At 44.2% G+C, this 25,720-nt stretch overlaps 3 protein-coding genes across 5 annotated transcripts; 1 reads left to right on the top strand and 2 right to left on the bottom strand.

Moving 5' to 3' along the window:
• The first annotated feature begins 27 nt into the window (after positions 1–27).
• Positions 28–2,710, top strand: stmp1 (short transmembrane mitochondrial protein 1). Of its 2 annotated transcripts, XM_079494922.1 has the most exons (4): positions 28–301; positions 482–535; positions 2,256–2,375; positions 2,454–2,710. In XM_079494922.1, the coding sequence occupies exons 1-3, from the start codon at positions 287–289 to the stop codon at positions 2,325–2,327; spliced, it is 141 nt and encodes a 46-aa protein (XP_079351048.1). In that variant the 5' UTR covers positions 28–286; the 3' UTR covers positions 2,328–2,375; positions 2,454–2,710. The 2 variants fall into 2 exon arrangements, with proteins under 2 accessions (XP_079351048.1, XP_079351047.1); XM_079494921.1 differs by having other exon boundaries at positions 2,256–2,710.
• On the bottom strand, positions 2,392–6,771 carry smkr1 (small lysine rich protein 1; the record flags this gene model as incomplete). The annotated part of the gene is made up of 2 exons (XM_079494752.1): positions 2,392–3,704; positions 6,715–6,771. 2 exons carry the CDS (start codon positions 6,769–6,771, stop codon positions 3,402–3,404), a joined length of 360 nt encoding a protein of 119 aa, XP_079350878.1. The 3' UTR covers positions 2,392–3,401.
• Positions 6,096–25,720, bottom strand: dhx57 (DEAH (Asp-Glu-Ala-Asp/His) box polypeptide 57). Of its 2 annotated transcripts, XM_079494890.1 has the most exons (25): positions 25,503–25,720; positions 25,124–25,315; positions 24,302–24,836; positions 23,214–23,476; positions 21,820–21,932; positions 20,834–21,033; positions 20,214–20,335; positions 19,220–19,415; positions 18,384–18,508; positions 17,331–17,464; positions 17,162–17,216; positions 16,808–17,025; positions 15,905–16,021; positions 14,964–15,060; positions 13,946–14,119; positions 12,910–13,110; positions 12,198–12,474; positions 11,952–12,047; positions 11,772–11,855; positions 10,998–11,135; positions 10,804–10,878; positions 10,061–10,195; positions 9,473–9,673; positions 8,320–8,478; positions 6,096–8,277 (listed from the first exon to the last, which is right to left on the bottom strand). In XM_079494890.1, exons 1-24 carry the CDS (start codon positions 25,610–25,612, stop codon positions 8,335–8,337), a joined length of 4,002 nt encoding a protein of 1,333 aa, XP_079351016.1. In that variant the 5' UTR covers positions 25,613–25,720; the 3' UTR covers positions 6,096–8,277; positions 8,320–8,334. The 2 variants fall into 2 exon arrangements, with proteins under 2 accessions (XP_079351016.1, XP_079351015.1); XM_079494889.1 differs by having other exon boundaries at positions 6,096–8,478.

Below are 25,720 nucleotides of genomic sequence, written 5' to 3' on the forward strand. Positions count from 1 at the left end.
GGAGTCTAAGGACGCGGGTACGCTGGGACTTGTAGTTCTCCGTCGGACAGAAACGGGCCTACCGCCACAACCCCGGGTGCGGATAATGACTACATTTCCCATGGCCGACGCACGCTGCATCGTTGGTGCCGTGCGCATGCGTGGAACGAAGTAGTTGTTTGTGACATTTGGCTAGCTAGCCTCCTCCGTTAGCTACACAAGCAAACACAGCAGTTTGTGTTTGTTTTTCACCAAACTGTCAATTTACCTTCTTTGACAACACTTCTACCGACTTTATTATTCCATCATGCTACAATTCCTGGTGAGTTTGAACGATTCTCTGTGCATTTTTATTAGTTTTCCATTGAGTTAGAGGGGATGCTCATAGATAGCAGCATATGCCATGATCCTGAAAGCTTGCCTCTTGGTGGATTAATTACACGGTACTTTTAAAAAATACAATTTAATCAATAATTGTTGATCGATCTGTTTGTGTTTTCAGGCAGGCTTCACTCTTGGGAACGTGATAGGGATGTTCCTGGCTCAAAACTATGATGTAAGTTAAGAATTGTTGAATTGCCATCCTCTTTAGAGTACTCCACCAACTTAATCAAGCTTAATTTATATATAAATTATGGGCACATATGCCAGATTTAGAATGGGGAAAAAAAGTAGATTGAGACATTTTTAATCATTGACATATTTTGACATGCCAAACTCAAATCTATAGGATGGTAACAGGTTAAAGTGGAGTCCCACCAGAGGGGGTAACTTGCCACTTAATCATTTTAGTTGACGACACAATTGAATTCATACTGAATTAATACAAATAACTGCAATCAATGGTTTATTTCTTAGCATTGTAAATTAAATACAAACAAATTTAAAAATATTTGTTTAGGTTACATTACATTTTTCTTTTTTACATTTTGGACAAAATAGCCAATTTTACATTGAGGTGCCCAGATGTCCCTAGTGCCCACGAAGCAAAGCAAAGTTCTTTGTTTACCCAGGGTGAATGGACTAAGCTCGAGATGCTTGTTTACAGCCAGACCTAGCCCGTCTCCGGACCCCCGGGTTGAGCTCCTTTGGACCCCTAACCCGTAGGGTCCGGTATCATCGACTTCAAGCGACATGGGATGCAATCTGACTTAGCCTGATGTACCCCTGTGCTGCGCTGTGGGTGTGACGCTGACATATTCCAAAAGAAGCATATATCTGCTATAGGAGCCAACGGAAACATAAATGAAACTTTCCTTTGTCGCAGAAGCCGTTAAGTATTTTTAAACTGTGCTTGACCATTTTGGCAGCTCTGAAATTCTCTCTTCGGTCCCTCCTTGTTGACATCTCGGTTGGCTAGCTGCGCCTACGAGGCGCGTAGGGAGGCGCAGCTAGCCAACCGAGATGCTGGAGGCGGTACAATGGGATGTCAACAAGAGAGAATTTCAGAGCTGCCAAAACGGTCAAGCACAGTTTAAAAATACTTAACGGCTTCTGCGACAAAGGAAAGTTTCATTTATGTTTCCGTTGGCTCCTATAGCAGATATATGCTTCTTTTGGAATATGTCAGCGTCACACCCACAGCGCAGCACAGGGGTACATCAGGCTAAGTCAGATTGCATCCCATGTCGCTTGAAGTCGATGATAAGGAACCCTACGTAAAGTCATCCAAATGTCAGAAACTTTAACGTAGGGTTCCGAAAGGAGCTAAGCCAGACCTAGACCTAGAATGCCTGTGATCATTTAATTAACTTCGTAAATTTTCATGTATCATAGGCATAGAACGGTCGCTACTGTCCCTGGTTGAATTCAATTGTGTGCGGCCTGAATGTGATAAATGCTCCGTTTGTACTCACCCATTAAATAATTCCAAAAACGTGGAGTGAAATATGGTCCTCTAGTTTTATATCCATGTGAAAGTTCTGGCACAAAACGTGTATTTAGTAAATTATCTCCACTTTTTCAAGAGATGCACACGGACGTCTTTCTCTCCGGGCGAGGGGGGACTGGAATGATCGATGAACTGATTTTAGACGTCATCACCAATTGACAAGGGAAACACAAAAGTTTGGGTCACACAATTGGCAGGTGGTGTGATTAATTACCCAGCACCTATCGCAAGGCACCTGCCAATTGTGTGACCCAAACTTTTGTGTTTCCCTTGTCAATTGGTGATGACGTCTAAAATCAGTTCATCGATCATTCCAGTCCCCCCTCGCCGATTACATGTGATAATTGTGACAGGCCCGACCTTAATGATTCTGTTTTTTCCAAAGGTCCCCAACATCTCCAAGAAAATAGAAGCCTTCAAGAAAGACGTGGAGGCCAAGAAGAAACCATCAGAATAAGCCAGGATGGGACCATGCAGTACCATGTCTGTCTACAGAAACAAAGACTGCACAAAATCTACTTTATGTTTTAAAGATCAACCGCCTGGACCCTATTCTGGGACGAGTCTTTAGCTAAAATGGCCGATCTACTGTAGATTGGCCATTTTTGCCGAAGACATTTGGTGTAGACTAGAGGGAAATACTGGAGGATCTAGTATACAGCCCTGGGGGACCGCGGTCAGATGATTCTATATAGGGTCTAAGTGGTTATTATGGTGTGTAAATAGACAAAAGGCTAACTTGTGTACAATATTTACCTATATCTTTAATATCAAGTGCCTGGGGCAGTGTTTTTTCTACCCCATAATTGATTGGTTTGCATTCTTAAAAAGCCTATATACTTTTGTTTGCTTGGGTTTACTGGCTTTTAGCTCATGGCACACGGTCACACCACTGGTGTCTGTATTTAAGATTTGACATTTGTTTTCTGCACTAAGGCCACAAATATTTATACAGAGTAGTAAAGACTGCACAATTAATGGAAAATCATAGTTATGTTTAACATGTATTTAATTAAAATTGGCATCAATTTCCTCGCCTTTACATAGTTTAACATTACCAGAACATTGTACAGCCCATCTCCATCCACACAAAAGTATATACTTATTTATAAAACATTTCCCACCAAAGATCATGACTTGTTTATGTAAGAGCATTAATCAGTATTATTTTTAGATTTGTGGATTTCCCTTCATAACATCACAATTTGCCAATCAGTGACTACAGTATTCATATTCAAGTGTTGGGAAATTAATCTAATCTACATTGTGAATGGAAAGGGTCACGGGTGAAGTTATTCCATGTTCAAATGCATCCACAAGATGGTGCCATTAATCAAGTATATAATTTTATTTTGGGTCAAAGTTTGTGTGGCTTGTATACTTTAACAGTTTGCAAACAGTAGTGGTACGATTTTACAATGATCACTAAAAGAATAACACAAAAAGCCCTAGGGGTTGGTCCAGTAATAGGATATTTTTCAGACAGGAAGAGAGTAGTGGAGACCTTTTTGCTAAGGTGTTAAGTTCTCAATTACTTTTTCTTCTGTTTCTTGCCCTTCCCTTTCTTCCTTTTCTTTGCATTTGGCCACCCAAAGCCTCTGAACTCCAGACAGTCCACTGCATTGTGGGAAATGTAGTAGACGTTCTCCATGGCAGCTTTGCTGAGAATGTCTACATCTACCGTCTTAGTTGATTTGGCACTTGAGGACGACCTTTTGTTGGATGACTTCTGTCTCACAGGTTTCTTGGCAGGTCGAGCACTGTGGGACCTCGATTTCCTGGACTTTAGGGGCTTTGAACACAAATTAAAAGAGTAAAACAAAAAAGGTATAGGCTACTACTACCCAATGTTTAATTTGAACACCCTCTAACCACTTTCATCCTGTGTCCTCATTTTGGGAATGTCCAATTGCAATTGTTCAGAAATAGATCTATAAGATTGCACCCATTGCAGTGTAACCGACAAAATGAGCTTGCAGGTATTTTCGTGCAACACTGCAATAGTGAGATAATCACTGAATTGTTGCATTGAATATAATTGTATGTGGTACATTCATTTCATAGAAGCACAAACCTCTGCTTAAATATATGAAATACTCACCATGATGTCTTGTTTTTCTTCTTACTTGAGTGAGATCATAGTGCTTCTACACCGCTAAAGAGAATAAATTAATAAAGGCAGTATGTCTCCAAGATAATGGTTGGTTCTCAAAGAGTGATTCGGGGACCCACAGGGGTCCTTCGTTCCCCAGCAAAAGTAGTCGATATGAAAAAGCAGCCAATCAGTTTAACCACTCATATTTCAGCAATACAATAAGCCAAAATTGTAGATCTATTTTTGGAAAAACTATGAAGTGAAAACATTTAATCTTTTAACATGCAGGTCAGTACAGAACATATCAAGGTGGGGGTCCTTGACATGAAAATGTTTGAGAAACGTGATCTAAATAGATGGTCAAGCAGGCCAGTCCATCTGTCCAATCCACTCCCATGGCAGGCCTCCCAGACACTGACCTCTATAGGCTACCAAAATTACATATTAGGCCTACTTATAGCTTTATGAAACAATTTGCTAATTTTGCACACAGTCACACACACATTAATATTACTCATTAAATAGCAAGCCCATCTTACCAGCCCTGGCCTTGGCACACCACACTTTAGCTGGCAGCAGACTTGGTTGGTCTTGGGAGACCGATGCCATTTGTTGACATGCTGTTGTCATAGAGACCCCCTTGTGGTGTGAATGAACAGGTTTGTTAGCGACCGCTCCAAGCCCTGTGAATTCCAATTCTACAGCCCTTTGTTGTCAGACGAGCTACTGCTATGCAGTACTTTAACTCAAGTGCAAATTTGACTGAGGAACTTTCACTCGTAGTCGAGTAATATATGACCAGGGGTATCTATAGTTTCACTCAAGTACTTTGTCCCCGCTGTAAAACAGTGAAATTCTTAGCCAAAATGGCAGGGAAGATCATGGGTATGTCTACACCTCCGATCAGCCCCCAGGTCATCTTTGAGCAGGCCACCATTGGACAGGTTCAGAAAATTGTGTCTGACCCCTCCCATGTACTATACCCTGAATATCGGCTAATGCCATCAGGTAGCAGTACGAGGTCCATGCGTGCAAATATAATAGGTACAAGCATTCCTTTGTCCCTCTGTCAATCACACTCCTTAACAGAGTCCTTGCAGAGGGCAGACAGGGTAGGGGTCGAAGGTTGAGGTGAAGTTCTTCTTCTTTTGCACTAGGTATGTTGGTGTGTGGTTTTTTTAATGTTGTACGGGTCACTGTGTGCCTTTGTTGTCTTGTATTGTGTATTGTTTTGTATTGTACTGTATCTGTATGCTGCAGGGCGGGTCCTTGGGGTCCAAGACACATTTCTCCCTTGGGAGACAAAATAAAGAAACCTTGAACCTTGAACCTAGTCTGGCAGGCAACAGGCTTCTTTTATTTAAAGTGGGAAATTTGGTAGTGTTTTTTATTTAGCATATTTAATTATGCTTTGTGTAGCATGTGACATGTCAAACCAGGGGGTTTTCATGATTCTGAATCCATTCCAAGCATTAGTTTTGCACAAAAAACATTCCTTGGGCTAAAAAATGGCCATAGCCACTTGCCCAAGGGTGCTGACTTGCATATAAAACCCTATAAAACAAATTGCTCAATACCGACAGCCGGTCAGCAAGTGGATTCATGAATGTATTGTATATAGACTATCTTAGGCCAATAAAATTAAAAACTATACCAAATGTCCCACTCCACACTGCCGGCTGCCGGACTAAAGCACCCGATGGTAACACAAGCTGTTGTGTGAATGAATGGCTTAGAGAGCCTCTGAGTCGACCACAACAACATCCTTTGTGGTCTGACAAGCTACAGTAACATGACTACCGCTAATCCAATACAACCCAGACGGAATAGTAGTGCGAGGAAAAGTACCTACCTGATGGTAACACAAGCCAACATGTCAGCAGCAGTAATGGAAAGTACATTTACCCAAGTATTGTACTTGGAATTTTGAGGTGTTTTACTTATATACTAACTTTTTAACTTTCACAGATTTATATTATTAAATCAATATAATTATAAAATATGAAATAGGGCTTTATGTGAAATAGGGCTTTAATGGTAAATGTATTAAACATAAATTAATGATTTTAAGCCCTATTTTATACTTTGTCTATTAGGAAATAAGCAATCAACAAGTTCACAACTTGAGCATATAGATTTTAAGTGGGGAAAAAAAGTGAGTACTTCTTCGCCTCTGCATGCCACATTATTGAAAATCGTTTCCCCTTTTTTATTCTTTCACTGCATCAGAGATTTGTATACAGGCTTTCCAATTATTTGGCAACTGACCAAATTGTGAGTAATTTGATTAGCCCTTTAGGCTTTGATTTAGATTTTTAGATTTTTTTTTTTACATCAACGCAATAAGAAGTTCATACATTCAAGAAATGTAAAGCTAACAAGAAACATGCTGGAGCTCTCTAAGCCCTCGGTCAGACATGCAAAATACATGCAAATCCACATTAATATGTGCAGTCATTTTCCATCTAGGAAATCCAATATGGACTCAAATACGTTTCTCAGTTGTGAGCAGGGACACACGATCCATATTAACAATGAAACGGGGGTTTCCCTGAACTGAAGAAAAATGGCGCAAATGTATACAAATGACTATTTCTATTATACTCGCACCTCTAAATCAAACAATTGTGTCGTACATCATGTGGCAGCATGGAAGTAGTAAACTTTCACTACTGCTTGTCCAGTAGCATTTCATGGGTAGGATTAAGACCGTAAAACATACATCAGTGGGTGTTAATTGGCCATTAACCACACCATCCACTGCCTTGGAGGCAACCGCATACTGCAGACCCATAACCGTTTCCATTGTTCGATCAAAAGGAAGAATCTGGTGCCTCGCAGGCAAGCACAAGATGGCTCATGACAAATGTGTCTACATATTTATGTCTATGGGTGCTTCCTTAATGTCAGGTGTGTAGATCTGCTTTTTAAAAATAAAATAAAGAAATGTGGAAAAACCTTGAATATTTTTGACACATTTTTAACACACATTTTGTATGAGGGTCTGTAGAAGAGAACATTTTTAAATGAGGGTCCAACGGCAAATATATAATTAATTCCGGGGTCCTTAACATAAATACATTTTGAGAACCACCGAGTACCTCAACGTCTGTGACCACTGGACTCCAAAATATTGGGTCTGTAACAAGTGTAGCAAATGTCACCAAATTGGACCCATAAGGGTCCATTTGGTTGCATTTGTACACTGTCAAGAGTTACAGAGGGGGTCCTTGAAGGTGAAATGTAAAAAAGTGACAACTACTGGTGTGAAAAGCGGTGCGTCCATCCGTGCTGTCTGGCTACTGCGTGGTGATGAGTTGGGGACCCCTGGGGACAGGTGCACAGGTCTACTGCGTTAGCCTCGCATAGCCAGTAGTCTGGTCCCTCTCAGTGTTGGCATTTCTTTCCAAGGGGCGGTTACAAAAAGTTTCAAACGTACTCTATTGGTTAGAGTCGTTAGACCTACAATCAATCAGAGCAGCGCAGCCCGCTTGACTGAGCGCTCTGAGGCTCCCAGGCCGTCTCCATTAACTTTTTGCACGGGGTTTAGTGCATCTCAGTGGGGACACAGGGGGCCTGGTGACTGGAGTTTAGTGCATCTCAGTGGGGACACAGGGGGCCTGGTGACTGGAGTTTAGTGCATCTCAGTGGGGACACAGGGGGCATGGTGGACGGGGGAGATCGCGGAACTGCCACAACGCAAAGGTTTAAAAAAATAAATAAAAAAAACACACGTCAAATCAATTCCATTGTAACTAAGATATTCAATAGAAAGTCATAATGTTTTAATTACATATTTAGCCAGCACGAGCACAAATGTCCCGTTTACTGCTATGACGGCATCCGTCTTTGTTGTGGAAAAAGGAAACGAATCTCTTGCAATGTCCCGCCCCATATTTGCATACTGGGCCCTGGTTGGTTATAGCCTGGTTCCAGACGAATCTGCTACTTGGGTTCCGCAAAGTCCTCCCACAATACAATTGAGCGACACCAGACTCAATCTCCCTGGGGCAATTTGCATTGCAAAGACAGTTTTAAGGCCTTTTCAGACGGGGAGTGTGTGACGCAGACATTGTCGCCTGGATCAACGACAGGTCTGCTCATGAGGGGCGCGACTCACGCTGTCGTGGGCGTGTGCACGAAACAAGCACACGAGCGACAATTTCATGGGACCGTGTCAATACACTTGCGTTGTCGCCGGTCAACTTCTCTGCGCGTCCAAAATAAACGCACACCTCTCATTAAAAATGAATTACTACTAGTCACGTCAGACGCTCCCGTTTGAAAAGACCTAAAGGCTGGCTACGCGAGGCTATTTACCCCCCCCCCCCCCCCCCTCCCCTCCGGCGGGGACAGGTGCGCAGGTGGTCTACTGCGTGGTGATGAGTTTGACGATCATGTGGATGATGCGGGACCCCCGGGGACAGGTGCACAGGTCCATGCTGGGGCTTCGGATCTTGTCCTCGAGCAGCTCGTCCAGCTCCCAGCGCAGCTCCTTCACCAGCTCCGCCACCTAGTGGGACACACGTTAGGGCTTTAAGCAACTAGTCGACTATTCAACTAGTCGACTAGTAAATCCACTAGTCGACCTTGCTGGTACTAGTTGACTAGTTGCTGGTACTAGTTGACTAGTACCAGCAACTAAACAAAGTCATCAATGTACAGTTTTTAAATGTACAAATATTATAATACAAAAAAAAACATAATAGGTAGGCCTAGTTAAACAACTAGTCGACTAGTAAACTAGGCAACTAGGAAACTAGGAAAAATCACTAGAAGTGAAAGCCCTAACACACGTGACACAACGGAACAATGCCCGTCTAGTTCAGGGGGTTTGCCATTCCAAAGCTTTTTCTCAGCTCGAGACACATTTATCGTGTCACTCCAGGACTCAAAGTATTGTTTTAAATAAAAGGAGTAGTAAGCCACCCAAAAAAATACTTATTGTCTATCAATTATACTCCCCGTGAAGCCTTGAATTCATGGAGACTTTGTTGTTTTGATTTCATTCCTAAGCCAATCATTTGATGACCGGAAGTTGCTAATGTCTCCGGTAGAGTCTCATATTGAACGATGACCCAGCCATCAAATTATTGGCTCATAAACAAGAAAAATCTCCATGAAGTCAAGGCTTCATGGGGTGTGTAATTGATAGAAATCGTGAGGCTATAGTGACAGCTAAATGCGCAACATAAGCAAAGAAGAAGAGCCCTCATCCGGCCGACCCGGAAGTGATTGCCCTCCAGCGATTGCCGTGCCAGTCTCGCTCGCGGCTGTGTTCTGCCGCTCTGACTATAAATATGCATAGCGCGACCTCAAATTAATGTTTTATTAAGCTCCCAACATCGTACTTTATCCCATTCTGAGCACTGAATACCACAAATGACTGCGTGCACGGGCACGTGCACCGAGCATTGGGATGTAGGCTGTTTCTATCATGGGAGTCATATGGGGTCCAGATGCGAAAAAAATGAAAGAATTTTCATCTAATTTCCCCGCCAGCCTACCTGGTGCGAGGCGGCGGCGAATCGGATCCAGCCGTCGTCCAGGGAGATGATGAAGTCTCCATTGTGCAGTGTGACGTTGACCTGTCCTCCTCCGAACAGCACCAGAGGATAGACGGACACCATGCTGCAGTCTCTGATGAACACGCGTGAAGTCTTCACCTTCTCATGGTACACCAGGTAGGGGCTGTCGTAGTGACGCACCTGGAGGGAGGACGGCAGAACACACAAATGTCTAGGTCGGAGTTCAAATCCTCCACTGCGGCGCATCCGCCTTTGTCGAGTCACTGTCTCTATACGAACACAACAGGCTCTATTGCACAGCAGCCATATTGAAAAGACATTTGGGCCTCTTCCTTACAGTACTTCCTTCACAGGTCTTACCAATTAAGGCCACTTTGGCACTTAATTGGCGGTGGCAGTGGTTTGCTCTTTACCGCGGCTTGTGACGTCATGTTGTAGTTCGGTGGCCATTAGGATACAACCGTAGTGCCAAGCAAAGGGGGAGGAATTAAATAAAGAAAAGAGAAAACAATTGCAGGCAGCCCTATAGTTTGGAATGAAACATGACGAGGGTTCCGGCTTTCTCACCGTGTAGTTGATGGAGGAGGGATGTATGTTGACAGCGCCATCATTCTTGGTCATGAAGCGGAGCTCGGCTGCGTTGGGCTGCATCTTCACGGCCCCTTTACTGGTCTGTTTGTACTTCCCCTGTGGAGAGCGCACCTGGCCCAGGGAAACACGCACACACATTATGAGATTATTAGAGAGACACCGATTACCTTGTTTTGACTGATATTTTGTCCAAAAGTGCAACATTTTCTAACCTATTCATGTACTTTCAGGTACAAGCGCACAACCCTACATATTATCTATCAAAAAACATACTGTATGCATTTAATTCTGTGTTCGCGCATGTCCATTTGGTTTCCATTTGTACACTCTCAGAGTTACAGACCCGTACGGGCCACTTGGACCCCACCCAAAGACACTTTGGCCCCATTTACACTGGCAGACAAATCTAGCCTGAATCAGATCTGTGCCACATCAAGATTGAAATCCGATTGGTTTAAATGGTCACATGACTCATTTAGACAAATCAGATTCCAATATGGATGTGGCTCAGATCTGATTCAGGCTGGATTTGGCTGCCAGTGTAAATGGGGCCTCTGAGACCCACTGGTGTAGAGCCTTCATTAGTATAATCGGTAACACCTGTGAAGGAAATAAAGAAGCGGCCCACGTTCTTTCCAAAATGGCGTGTATGCATAGAGCCCTGACAGTTGAAGCTCTACCTGGAGTGATGCTGAATGAATGAGTGAGTGCGTGCTCACCTGGACTACGTTGGGGTAGAGAGCAGCACAGAGCATGGCAGACATCAGACGGATGTTGTCCGAGTTCAGGTTGGCCTGGTGGCAAGGAGGAAAGATGCTCATCTATGTTGTACTTATCTTTGGCATCCATACAAAAAAATAAACGTACTGTAATTGATAGCTGTGTGTGTGCGTGCGTGTGTGCGCGCGCGTACCTCAGGTCCTGTAGCCTCCAGAACACCATCGGTACCATTGGAACACATTCTCTCTATGACTCTGGCCCGCAGTCCCTCCTTCACAAAGCCAATGTCCGACAGCAGCTCCGTAAACTGTCTCTTCAAGCTGGCCATCTCCTGCATGGACAGAACAATGACATCCTACTTAAGACCTGATTCTGGACTACATCAGTGGTGCTCAAACATTTTCATGTCAAGGACACACAAAATTATATGTATTTGGCTGCGGACTCCCATCTAAAAATGTTTTATATTTTTTTGAAATATCTTGAAAAAGACATGATTTGGAGATTATTTTGACATTTATTAACACAATGTTCTCTTCTGGGCGTCCCTGGCATAAACGATTATATTCAGATTGGGTTCCGTGGCCAAATCTACATTTGGGGCTCCTTGACATGAAAAAGTTTGAATACCACTGGTTTGTATAATATGCCAAGTGTATACAATACATACATTACATACATTGCGCATACGCTGATCAATTCTTTTTTTATCCCATGTTTTGGCCTTGTTTTTCTCTCTTTTCTTCACTTAATTATATTATTATATAATGCTATATTGTCTGAAGGTAGCCGAACAAACAACTCTTATGTATCTGTGCACAAGATGTAACAATAAAACAAAACCTTGAACCTTCAAAAAAATACACAAAACCTTGAACCTTCAAAAAAAGACACAAAACCTTGAACCTTCAAAAAAAGACACAAAACCTTGAACCTTCAAAAAAAGACACTTCACATAAAGTCTCACCTGCATGCCTCGGCAAGACAGGAAGTTCTCCCTGCAGTACCGGAAGCCGGCTTGGTTGCCGTTCTTTACCGCGTTGCACCATCCCTGAAACAGAGAAGACAGAGAATCAGCCTTTCGACACAAAGTAGAGTATATGTTTTTTTTTTAATGAGTGCTCCAACACAGAAACTCTGTTAGAACCTTATAAGCCTGCAGAAGAGCCAAATGGTCACTATTGGCCAGAGCATAGCCCAACTTCTTCTCATTGGCCTCCTCTCTCTTGTCCCACGGCGACACCTGCAGGAAGAGAAGGGAATAGAAGAAAGAACATAAGAAAAGGAGCGGAAAACGTTATACTCTGGCTAACAAACTGAACTGGGGTGATCTGTGCTCAGCAACCTTCCCCTGAGTAAATAAAAGGACAAAAAAACGAAAGTGTTTTCTTACAAAAGGTGATTTAAAGGCCAGGCTGGCGGCGATGGTGAGGCACGGGTCTAGGCAGCGGAAGATGGCTCCGAAAAGCATGAGCTTCCCGATGCGCACGTCCACCGGCAGGCAGGCCAGGTGGTAGCCCAGCGGTGTGAGCTTTTCGTCGCTGGTCAGAGCCCCGAGGTCCTGCAGGCGCTGCTTGGCCGCCTCTAGGCTCTCCATGGCCGGAGGCTCGATGAGCCGCGAGAAGACGGACTCCAGGGTGCACTCGGCGAACAAGTCCAGGATCTTTATTCTAACAGACAGACGTGGTGAGAGAGAGATGAGGTCAGAAAAGATCATAGCAGTGTTGTGAGATTTTCTTCTAATTATTTGTTTAGCCCAAAAAACAATTGGGCTAAATTTGTCAACTCGGCTGTTGGCTTTGTCCGAGGCTTAAATTGATTGATTGATTGAAATATTTATTAACAGTTTGCAGAATTACAGTACATTTCAAGCACAAACTCAATACAAAGACTGTTAACTGTGAGTGGACGACCCGCATTACACTTGAATGCCTTGAATGCCTACGTCTATGGGAAAAATTAATGGAGAATTATTTCCTGGTGCCCTCGTCGTTCTGAAAGGGAGTGGGACTGCGCCGCTCTATAGAGAACATACTGGCTGCTGTGGAATCCCAATGACTGAAATCAGTCGTGGCGACTGAGAACTTGAATCCATGCGTGGGTACCTCAGACAGAGCTGCTCCAGAGGAACCCTCTGGATTTCGGGGAGCTGCTGCTCGGCCAGCTGGTGCTGGAGACAGTGGCTGGTGAACAGGTGGAAGCAGACCCCCGAGGCCACACGGCCCGCTCGCCCCTTCCTCTGCATCGCGTTGGCCCGCGACACCCACGAGTCCTCCAGGCTCTCCATGCTCTTGGACGCGTCGTACCTGAGAGCCGACAAACGGCGGAAAAAAAGAACAAACAAAAGAAGAAAACGCTTTTGTTGTGAATGCAGAACAAGGGAGTGGACCACATTATTTATCACATTCATTTACATTTCATTTACAGTTAGTTAATATTTTTAATGCTTCAGTTGATGTTTATACTGTGCTATTTACTATTTTACGAACTTGAAGCTGAATTTTAACAATTATTAATGGAATTTGTATCAGTGGTTCTTAAGACATTTTTGTATTTTATTTCACAGACCCCTATAACTCTGAGTGTACAAATGGGAACCAAATGTACCCGTAATGGTCCATTTGGTTCCATTTGTACACTCACGAGTTAGACCTGTAAGGATCCATTTGGAAACCCCCTCACCGAACCCACTTCGAGAACACCTGCCCAAGGGTTTTTTTCCTTTTAATGACACATTAGACCTGAGGACGCATCTGTGTCGCCTTAGCTTTTAACCCCTTTTAACCATTATTGTATACTTTACCTGTTGAAAAATAGCAGATCTACAAGCTCATAATGCGGCACAGTGTGCTGCGCTACGAGCTTGTAGATCTGCAATTTTTGAAAAATCGTGAAAACGTGTGCAAATCTTTGATGAATATATATTCTTATTTTCTTTCACAGGCTAGCGAACGTTTTAAAGTCATATCTTTGCTGGAACAACATATTTTCAGAAGGGGGTCGACAGCCAATTACATTGACTTTGTCATGAAATAGTTTGAGAACCACTGACACAGAAACCTAGTTTTTTTCAGAAAACTGTCAGAATTTATAAGACATTTGTAGAATCGGGTCTCTGGTCTATAACCGCATAATAATGACCTCTTCTCCTTCATCTTGCCGGTGTCGATGACGTACACCACGTCGTCGATGGTGACGGAGGTTTCGGCGATGTTGGTGGAGATGATGATCTTGGTGACTCCTTCTGGCGGCCGATTGAAAACCGCCTGCTGCTCCTCGTTGGACAGTGACGAGTGGAGAGGGTACACCACGCACCTGCCCATGGGAAACGAGAAATAATTATGATTTATGTACAGTATATACTGGATATTTGGGTTTTTTACATCGAAACACAAATGTAAAATGATTACGCTTTGGAAACAAATTGCACGGGGCAGATGTGACATACATATTTTACTACTAGTGTAGCAGAGTGGCTCACAGCCTCAGCCTGATGGCCTCAAAAGTCTAATATCTCCCCTGAGCCATAGGCCTTTGGCTTAGTGGTTAAGTTGGCTTTCCACGTGGGAGGCCTGGGTTCGATTCCTGGGGGTTGCACTTAAATATACAAAGACATGACTGACTATTACCAGTTGCAATAATCAAAATAAAATAGCACAGCCTAGACAGGCCATATTTAATAGTTTGAGCTTGTATATGGATGGCAGTGGTGCAGGGGTAGTGCGGCCACTTGAGAACTGGAAGGTTCCCAGTTCGATCCCGGGATTCCCCAGAGTTAGTGTCGAAGTGTCCTTGAGCAAGACGCTAAACCCCTAAGTGCTCCCGATGAGCAGGTTGGTGCCTTGCATGGTTTCCTCTGCCATCATTGTATGAATGAATGTGTGTGAATGGGTGAATGTAATGCACAATCTATAATGTAAAGCGCCTTAGAAATGCTATTTCAATTTATTTTATGTTTGAAAATGTATGAACATTTGTTTGATGAATGGAAGCGATTCTGAAGATTATGCAAAATAATTGTGATTATCTCATAAAATTGCGTACAACAATGTATCTTGTGAGGACTGAGGAGTCGGACCAGGAAAATGGTCCCGATTTCTCAAATTCTACTACAGTTGTGGGCATGCACGCACACACACAGTGGCAACAGCACACAAACCTGTTTCCTTTCCTGTTGTTGAACAGTCTGTTGGATTGGAGCTGCTCGTATAGCGTCTTAATCTCTGCCAGACCTGGCATGAATACCAACACAGCACCTACACAATACACAGGGATCTGGAGGTTAATAGTGTTGATTTTGACAGCAAGTTTAGTCAGTTTAGTTTAGTCATAGTCTTTTGAATAAAACTTAATTTAGTTTTAGTCATATTTTTGTCATCTGAAATGGTTTTAGTTTAGCCTTAGTCTAGTTTTAGTTGTCTAAATGATTTTCATAAGAGGGTCACATCGTGTGTGCTTGACTGTAGATCTGCTATTTTCAGCATGCAACCAAGCATAAGATGACTTGTCTTTTTAGTTCTACCTGATCTCTTCTCCACTAGTCCCTCCGGAATTTTATATTACAATTTATTACATGGCTTGGTTGAATGATTGATTCGGATTGGTCAATCGCTGAATTCAGCTGTGTTATTTCTTGATAACAGTCCGCTCCGCTCTATAACAGACCGCTGCCTAATAGTAATCAAACCCTCTGAGCACCAGCTGTGCGGCTGCGCCCCGCTTGATTTACTGCTGTTAACAACATGACAGCCATGTAAACACACACACAAACACACAATGAATGTCATTTACAGCTAAACATTTGAGCGAGAAATGGACATAGCAGTACCCGAAATGGATTCTATTTGATCAACTCACTTCCTTGTTTTCCGACAGTGCTCCAGCCCTGCAGCTGGGCAGACGCAGCCAGCGCGAACTTATGGAATACTTTTTTTTGTTGTGCAAATAAGCGGGATAATATCTGGCTAGGTGGTCATTGTCGGGATATAATTCACCTTCAGGGTGATTAACCACCTCAGCGAGGGAATTATCTCCCGACATTGACCACCTAGCCAGATATATCATCCCTTACATACTGTATACAGCAGGGATTTGTCCAACCTGGCGGGTAGCTGTGGTCTCCATCTACAATCCACTCCAGCAGGCTCTCTACCAGGTCCATGTTGATCTTGTCCAGATCCATCATGGACATGGTCTTCAGAACGGACTTCTTGGTGTCTGCAGAAAAATAAAACATTTCTTAATTTAACCCATTTTTGGCAGGAACCCCTTTTGGTGTTTTAAAGCATTGTTATACTTTAGCTATTGAAAAATAGCAGAACTACAAGCTCATAGCTCAAGCTCATAGCGCGGCACCGAGTGCCGCACTATGAGCTTGAGCTCCCCTTATCCCTGAACTACTTTGCCTTGTGAGCTTGTAGATATTTTAACTATTCAAAATAGTAAAAAAGGCAAAGTAGTTTAGGGATAAGGGGTTTAGCATGGACAAAAATAGAGCCCTTGTCCAGTCCACAGACAGACCCGTACGGCCAGACAGATACAGACGTCGCGGTTTTTGAGTTTGCCCGAAATGCCACTTGACAGCACTGCACAACCCCAGGGTCATCGTCAGAACACACACCAAGATTGAGGTCAATCGGTCGTTCAACAGCGGCAGTGGCTCAGGGGTAGAGCGGCCGGATGGGAACCGCAAGGTTCCCAGTTCGATCCCGGGCTCCCCAGGAGTTAGTGTCGAAGTGTCTTTCTTGAGCAAGACTCTAAAGACTCCCGATGTGCAGGTTGGTGCTTTGCATGGTTTCCTCCACTATCGGTGTATGAATGCGTGTGTGAATGGGCAAATGTGATGTACTGTACAATCTATGTAAAGCACTTTGGATAAAAGCACTATATAAACGCACCATTTACCATCACCCAAATGATGCCCGAGGTAGACAGACACATATAGTCAGAAAGAGATTCAGTGAATTTAGAGATAGATTAACACTAGTTCATTTCCTAGTTCACCTTTGTATCTCATAGTGAGCTCCTGCAGGCCGAGCTGCTGGTCAGGGATGTTGTCTTTGACGAAGTCACTCCTGCAGAGGGACATGAAGTTCCACATATCTTCTCCCAGGTCGTCCACCACACCCTTGGGCACCGCTTTGCCACCCCGTGGTGCACTGTTGGAGTCCCTCTGTTGTTTTCCTGAGCGCATGTAAGGGCTGCCGTCCTCAATCACATATCTGGAGGAACAGCCAAATGTACTGCTTGGTTACTGGTATATTATCATCATCATCATCATCGTCATGCACTTGCAGTGCCAGAGCACTGGAGCCTGGTTACTTAGGAATACAGACATAGGAATACAGACATACTAACCGGGTTTTTTCTATGGCATCTTCAAGGAAAAACTGATCAACTGGGAAAGTACGACCTGGGAGAAAATTAAGAAGAGAGGGGAAAAAATAAACGCAGTGCAGTGTTACTATAATATCATTGCTGATGGTCAGAATTCTTGTATGTGTGCGATGTGTGTGCGTGCGTTTACCTGGTATGTGGATGGTGTTACAGTTATAGAAGTAGTCGGAGAACAGGTCGGCGTTCAGAGTGGCACTCATCAGGATGATCTTTAGGTCTGTCCTCTGCACCATCAGGTCTTTGAGAACCATCAGCAGGAAGTCACTGAGGTGGGAGAGAGAAAAAAAACATGCTAAAAAAACATGCTACTCATACCATGACCTTGTGGTCCAAAGGCGAGCTCTACCGACTGAGCTACCCGGACGCTAAACAAAGTGGCGGCCCCATAAGCTTGTTGGTTTTAATGGGTAAATATATACTGGTCCAATATGTATTATATCCACATACACTACACTCTTAAAGGACCATTTCACCACTGGAAGAAACTGCAATCACTCAATGTTGCACTCTATTGCCAGACAAATTATGAAATCTGTGTGTTTGACTAGGGTTTGAGTACAATGACATAATGCTTTGGTGCACTTGTGATTGGGAGACACCCCATGTGGGCTGTCTTACTGAGACAACATGTAGTCCAGAAAGGAAGTGAGACCACATTTTCCATGACAAATTTTGATCATGAACATGGCGTCATAACTAAAATATCTAGAAACACATCTTGCACACATAAAAATAACCCAGGAAAGTGTTTCTTGTGTCCTATACACATCATTAAAACTAGATCTGGTTGCAAAAGGGGTGAGGTGGCCCTTTAACCCATTCTGGGTGAGAACCCCTGTTGGTGTTTCAAGCATTGTTATACTTTAGCTATTGAAAAATAGCAGATCTACAAGCTCATACCGCGGCACAGAGTGCCGCGCTACGAGCTTGTAGGTCTGCTATCTTTGAATATATATTCTTTCAGCATGTTTTTAACTCAAATCTTTGCTTCTGGGGAGGTCCCTGGAACAACATATTTTCAGATGGGGGTCGGCGGCCAATTACATATATTCTTGGGCGTCCTTGACATGAAATATTGAGAACCACTGATGTAGAAAACTGTCATGATTTAGAAGACATTTGTAGAATCTTTTCTCAGGTCAAAATGGGTTAACCACTGTCACATGAACAAACATCTCCTCACCTCTCCTCGGTGCGTTCGTGCACCTCATCCACGATGACGTGCGTGACACCTTTGAGGTCGAACTCTCCCTCCAGTCTCCTCAGCAACACTCCTGTGGTGCAGTACAGCAGCCTGGTGGCCGATGACTGGAGAGAGCAACACGTAATCCAACACATAAATTTCATCCATTATAAATAAAGGAGGAAAAAAAGATTAAATCGCTTTTCAAAAATAGCGCCGTGTTGTGAGCTGTTTTTGACCCTACGGATTGCTTATCTTTTGCCGTTTCTGCATGACATTGTTGTACAACTAAGGCAGTGGCTCAGGGGTAGAGTAGCCGGCAGCGCGGCCAGATGGTGAACCGCGAGGTTCCTAGTTCGATCCCGGGCTCCCCCAGAGTTAGTGTCGAAGTGTGTGAGCAAGACACTGAACCATAGACTTATAAAAAGGTAGACATCTTCCGGCTCTGGGGCGTGTGTTCTCGAGAGGGGGTAACATTTTCCCGAGATTCCTTGCAAAGCATGAGCGGAAGCAATAGTGGAAGCTTGGCAGCTCTTGGTTGCATGCTGAAAATAGCCGATCACACGACGCGTTGTGAGCTTGTAGATCGGCAATTTTCAGCAAAGAGCAAAGTGTAATTTCGTCGACATCAAGGCCCGCCAAAATACAATGTAGTCAACTAAATCAACTGTAGATTTAGTCGACTAAAATCTTGTGATATTTAGTCGACTAAAACTAGACATAACACTAAAACATTGCAGGTGTGAAAACTATTCAGAAGGCTATGACTAAAACTAACTTTCTGTCAAAATCAACACTGACTGCAGGGTGTATCATTGGATGTGCGGGCATCATACCCTGACTGTCTCCAGCCGTATCTGGTATCCCACGGAGCTGCCGAGGCGCTCCGCACGCTCCTGGGCCACCCTCTGGGCCACGGAGATGGCGGAGATGCGGCGGGGCTGCGTGCAGATGATGTTGGCGACATGCTCGGCAGGACCGGCCAGCGTCTCGTCCAGAATGAACTGAGGAACCTGGGTGGTTTTACCACACCTATGGGATTTAATACACAAAGTGAAAACCAAGTTAATAAAGAAACGCAATTCGTTGTTGTTTTTTTATTAGGTTTTTTTATGGGACCACCAGGGGTCCCACTAGTCCTTTACAGCAGTGGTTCTCAACCTTTTCAGACCGTGACCCCCCAAAATAATCATATTTGAACTGGCTAGGAGTTGAGGTGTTCAATTTTGTTTGACTCGGTTACACAGATAAATACTGTGAGCCGATCTACAAGCTTATATGTTCACAAAGTTTGCCTTTCTTCAATTATTTGACAATTTGGCCAATATTTGACCAATTGTTGGTTACTTTTGAAACAGTAATGGTTACATTGTATGCTCTTAAGAGTTAAAGATCTATAAGGGTCCATTTGGTTACCAACTCGCCATCATTTAAGCTGGGTACCACAAGGACCACTGGTTGAAAACCAGTGTACTAGAACAGGGGTTCTCAACCTTTTTGGCTGGGGACCCCCGGAAATGCTTTGGCCATGTCTCGCGACCCCCGTCCGGCACCCCCTCCTCACCACCAATACAAACCGACTGCAAAAATAACCTTAATAGAGAAAATATATCATAAATGAATACTGAAACCAGATATAATCATTAAGTTTGTGCATGCACCAAGTACTATGTAAACTCTTAATTTCCATTATCCAATTTCCAAAACAAAAAAATTGTGGTCCCCCCAAAATATTTTGGCGACCCCCTTAGGGGTCGCGACCCACAGGTTGAGAACCCCTGTACCAGAATATGTGCTGCTACAGTACAGAGTGGATTGTGACTCACTCACCCGGTCATGCCGCTGACCACCAGCACCTGACAATTGTCCAGGAGGTCCAGGATGTTGTCCCTCTCCTTCCAGGCTGGCAGCTTCTCCCTCTGACGTAGCATGGATAGGAAGCTCCTGGAAGACTGCCAGGGGAAGAGGAACGTTACAACATGACAGCTTCTCCCTCTGACGTGTGCTCCGAAAGCCTACGTGGGTTGTGCAAGGACGTGCTGTGATTGGCCAGTAGCCACTGCGAGTGGCAGTCGGGGCAAACGCTCTCACCAGAGCAGATTTATGCTGCATTCACATGGGATCAGGCAAGCGGTAGACAGCAAACCGGAAGTCATTTTCATGAGCGGGAGCAGGACGGTAAATGGAACAGGACGGCACGGCAGCCAGAACCGGCGACGGTAACGGCAGACGGCATCAATGTTAAAATATTTAATCTTTTTACCGTTCCGTGCCGTCCAGCAGGTTTTGCCGTTTGCAGTCTACCGCTTGCCTGATTCCATATGAATGCAGCATTACTATTCTCTGCCTATCGGGTCGCAACTCGAACGGCCCTGAGTCGGAGAAGAAGAGCGTATCGCTCAGTTTGTAACAAATACGTGTTGTTATTATAATCGACGGCCATCTTTTACCTGTTTCCTCTTGAACTCTCGGCACAGCTTGCCGTTCTCCTGCAGCAGGTTTTCGTTCTTCGTCTCGTGCCTCCTCACCATGGTCTTCCTCAGGTTGACGTAGCTCTCAGTCTCCACGGGGACGACGGCCTCGTCGTCCTCCTCATCGTTGTCCTCCCTCTCGTCCAGATTCTCCTCGGGGTCTACCGCCGTCTCTTTGGCTTGAAAATGCAAAGAGGACAGGTTAACGGTGGCACGTGAGCAAGAAACAGGCTGTCAGGTTTTTAGATGCATGTATCCAACATTACATTCCATCGCCTGTTCGCACGTTTGCACCTTGGTGTTCACAATCACGTGGCCAAGTCATAAACCGTGGCGTACGCGGAACTGCCGTTTACTCCTCTGCTCTGACGTCATTCAGTTTACCTCTGCGTTTTCAACCGAGCTTCTGCCGTTTCCGTTTCCATGCTGCGCTTGCAGCTTCCGTTTCTCAAATCCAGTCACTGCGTCCATCTAAAACGTTACTCGTCTTCAGAAGCGTTAATGTTGTAACCTCGACACAACAGCACATCAGAAATGATCCCAGAACGTCCTTGTTGTGTTTAATCGCCGAGGATGGCGTCTAGATTACGAGAAAACGGCCCAGAAAAAAACAGTACTCCTGTGCTTCCTTTTTCCTATTCATACCCTTTTTCCTATTCATAGTCTCTTGGCACAGAGTTGATTGTTTGACTAAAGTTAGCTGCTAAGCTAAATGGCTACAGATTCCAAAGCCATTGCCAATCGCTTCCCTGATCATTTACTCCACTGCTGTTCAAACACAACCCTAAAATATTCAGATTGAATATGGTCGATAGTGTCACAGGCCCACGATAATATTGAGACATTTTTGTTCTTGCTAGATCACGGATAATAACACCGTTACATACCTGTGTACAAATGTAACCAAATGGGCTTGTACGGGTCCATTTGGTTACATTTGTAAATTAGCCCAGAGGGTGTCTCACCATAGACGCGTGTGCGGCTGCTTGCGCTGCAGTTTGTTGGATTGGCCCTCGGGTTGCTGGTGTGATTCCCACTGCTGCTCCTGCTCTCCTGAGGCGACGCGTTGCTCTTCACACTAGGGATGACAAGAACTCATCAAAATCTAAATTCTATTGAATATTCTACTGCTCTAGATTTTCAACTATTTGTTCATTATAAATGAACAAATATATATATTTTTACATTAATTCATTATTTATATCAATTTTGATTTGGAGACAAATAATAATAATAATAAATAATTTTCTTTGGCATCCATTTTTTTCTCTTTCTTTATTTGGCAAAAGGCAGTTAAAAAAGAAAAAGAAAAAAAATAAACAAACAAGTTGACGTGCAAGAAAAGGAAGAGGCTTATTTCTAATCCTTTCCTTCATGGAAAAAATCCTTACATAATGTGGATACAATGTTCAATAAGAAAAAAGGGTCACCAGCATTACAATCGAGGATACCATTTTAGTAACCTTGCGTCACCAGACCTTTCACCTCGGAGGAAAGTCTGGTCTGTGTTCCTAAATTGCCTGTGTGATACTGTGATCCTGTCTAGGCGTGGTTTAGAGTAGAACGGATGATAAAAAAATTAAATAAAAACCTTGGCATCGCTTTGTTGCAGACAGTCTATAGAGTTATGGTCCCCCTCGTTTTTTTTTTGTCTCGCCAGTCGCTACAACTTGGAATAAAAGATGGATATACCAAACAAACTATTCCAAGAAGTACTTGAATAAACTTCTTACGCCACATCAAGGCTTTTATTGGATAGGATAGGGTAGTTTGTAGCCTGATGACTACAAACTAGACTACAACATGAAATGGTATGCCTAACAGCATAGACATATATACGTAGACGCCCTTTCCGGCTCTGAGGCACGTGTCACCATTGAAGGCACAATTTTCCCGACATTCCTTGCAAAGCATTAGCGGAAGCTTGTCAAGCTTCCGCGTGCGTAACATAAGTCCCGGAAAAGACGCGCTGTGATTGGCCAGTAGTCACTTGAGTGACAGCGAGAGACATGGAGGAGAGACATGGAGGAGTGTCTGCCCAAGTGAGTGACGTCACTTGGGCAGCGACGCAGTCGCCTTCAGCAAATGCCTTCAGCACTTCTAAATAAGAAAGCTGCGGAGAACTGTTGCTTTGTGTTCACTCTTTAATGTTTTCTGTTAGTAATCTAATCCCCCCTGGCTCTGATGTTGTATTGTTAATAACTTTGTTGTTTGTTTGTCTTGTTTTGTATTGTAATGTAATGTATATTGTCCGCCTTCATTGGGATACACGTCGCTCCAATGAACTGCAACGGCCAGTGAGGCATCTATTTCTTATAATATCTATGCCTAACAGGCTACCATTTTAGTGTCCCCTTACCTCGCACTCCTGCAATTGGCCGTGGCGAGAGGAGGGGGCGGAGCTGTCGAGACCACGGGCGGCATGCTGCTGTACTTGTGATGGCTGGCGGACAGCAGCTCCGTCACGGCGTCCTCGTCCTCGCAGAGGGTGCTGAGTGTGTACACCACGGGCTCGGCACTTTTGGCCGCCGCCAGTGCCTCTTCAAACAGCCTCTCTGTGAGGCACAGTCTGCCCGCGGCTCCCACGCGGTCGTCGTTTGTGCTGAAGGCCACGATCGGGGCCTATGGAACCACAAAGTTATTATAGTTAAGCATTTTTCATTCTTTTTTTTTTTTCTTTTTACTTCAAAACTTTAATCTTTAACCCGTTAAGACCTGAGACCAGATTCTACAAAATGTCTTCGGTGGTGCTCAAACGTTTTTATGTCAAGGACCCCCAGAATGGTATGTATTCGGCCGCCGACCCCCATCTGAAAACATGTTGTTCCAGGGACCCGCCAGAAGCAGTTAAAAATGTTCGCTGTGAAAGAATATATGTGACCAGGTCTAGCAAAATGGTCCTCATCTCGCCTATAATGAAAAGGCAGAAAATCTAAAATAAACTCGATTTTTATTTTTTTGTGATTTTCGTTTTTTTTCATATTAACACAGTTTGAATGTTGAAGGTTTTCATTCCAACAGATTATTGATTTGGGCAATTAAATGTATACATTTATAAGTCAAAGTAGGCTAGCCAGCTCTAGGTGTTGAAATGTTGTGAACATTCAAAGGGGATTTTCTCAGCTTTGGGTAAAACGGCACAATCATTTTAAAATGGTCATATCTCCTTCAAATATTTTCCAATTTCATTGAATGATACATCATATGAAAGCTTACATTCTGTACTTTAATAATCTGTAAAATTGAAAAATTACTCTGGTCGAGATGAGGGCCTATTTGCCAGACCCGGTCACATATATAGATTCGGGCCACATTCAATTTTCAAAATGGGTTAAGGCATCATTTTTTTTAGTGGGGGGGTTTCATCATAATATGGGATATTTATCAGGGACGAAATTAAAGTAATGTCAGTTGTTAAGTTTTAGTTAACTATAATAATAACCTTGCCTGGAACGGGTATCGGTTCCCCTTGGGGAATCGGATCTCCAGCTCGTACTCGGACGGGTCGTCGCTACTGAAGCCAGGCCGGCTGGGTCCTGTCAGGTCCGGAGACCCGGCGCCAGACCTGCCTTTGTCGGAGAGCTTGTGGCTGAACTTGCACTTGTCGCCAAACTTGCAGCCCTGGCCTTTCAGGTAGAAGTTGCAGATTTTCCTGGTGCTGCCGGAACTACTGCTGGCGGGTCCATTTCGACTGACGTTTTTGACGGACCCCAGAAACGGGATGTCCAGGGTCACCGTCCACACGGCGTTGGCAATGCGCTCGTTGAAGCGCTCGCCGTAAATGGCGGCGAGGGCCAGGGCCTCCTCCTGCCTCTGGTTCAGACACTCGTCCATGGGTGTGGACTGAAGGCCATCGGGGGAGACGGCTTTGTGGCCGTAGCGCTCTGCAAACACCTGCTGGAGGAGCTGTTCCAACGTGGCGCCGAATTCCCCTCCGCCAGACTCCAGGGCCTGCCTGCTGCGCTCTCGGTCAAACCCATACCTACAAACCGAGACAAGTTTGAAGACACGGGTAGATGAGCAACGTATTCACAGGAGAATGACAGAGAAGAACATTATGCGCAAGGCGCAGTAGCTTTTAGAGTTAACAGCGCAGGGAACTGAATTCCTCTCAGTTCTTCATTGCTCAGTAGTTACAAATGTAACATTTCAACCTAGCCAAACATGTATAAATACTCATGTATAAACGTTTACGTTTTCACACTAAACTAAATATCTTGGACGCTAGTGTTCCAGTGGTTAGGCAGTTAATTTCCTGCACACATTCACCTGCACAGTTTTCCTATGGCGAATAAAGAGATGACAGGCTCGGGGGTGCTCCTCTCCTCCTCCAAGTCAGACTCGTACACAGGGCTGTCTGCTTTGTCCACAGGCTCGTCATGGGTGGTCCAATACTGGCCTTCCTCGCGATGGTCCAACTCATCATAATCCTCTTCTTCCAAGTAATCCGAATCAGACTCACTGGAAAAGAGGAATGACACTGAAATACTTTTTCCAGAGAGACTTCTCTGTGGAAAAACGGCTCAAAACAACATTTCACAGTTTACTAACAATTCTAAGCAGTACTTCATCAATTTAGTAGTATCTAATATTTTGGACAGTTTGGATTCCAGGATATACAACTGCCCCGGTGAATCAATGCACTCACTCGTGGGGCTTGTCAAACTCGTGCGTCTGCAGCTCCCGCAGCAGCTCCTTGACCAGCTCCTGGTTCTCGTTGGTCATGAAGATCTTCTGCATGGGCATGGAGCTCATCATCTCCGGCTTGAGGCGAGGTTCGCTGCTGTCCGGGGCCCGGGGCCGCGGCCTCTCCGTCGCCAAGGACCTGGGGAGCCCCCTGCCGCCCCTGCCACCTCCTCTCTTGTC

This window comes from Electrona antarctica, assembly GCF_951216825.1.
Source record: "Electrona antarctica genome assembly, chromosome: 23".
Taxonomy (NCBI): Eukaryota; Metazoa; Chordata; class Actinopteri; order Myctophiformes; family Myctophidae; genus Electrona; species Electrona antarctica.

Excerpts from the sequence above, each read along its gene's own strand:
- stmp1 (XM_079494921.1), top strand. Across the intron at positions 536-2,255 it reads TCCTGGCTCAAAACTATGAT|GTCCCCAACATCTCCAAGAA; the intron begins GTAAGTTAAGAA and ends TTTTTTCCAAAG.
- dhx57 (XM_079494890.1), bottom strand. The coding sequence starts at position 25,612 with ATGATGAGCTCCATGCCCATGCAGAAGATCTTCATGACCAACGAGAAC. Across the intron at positions 16,022-16,807 it reads GCTCACTATGAGATACAAAG|ACACCAAGAAGTCCGTTCTG; the intron begins GTGAACTAGGAA and ends ATTTTTCTGCAG. Across the intron at positions 10,879-10,997 it reads TGGAGGCTACAGGACCTGAG|GCCAACCTGAACTCGGACAA; the intron begins GTACGCGCGCGC and ends CCTTGCCACCAG.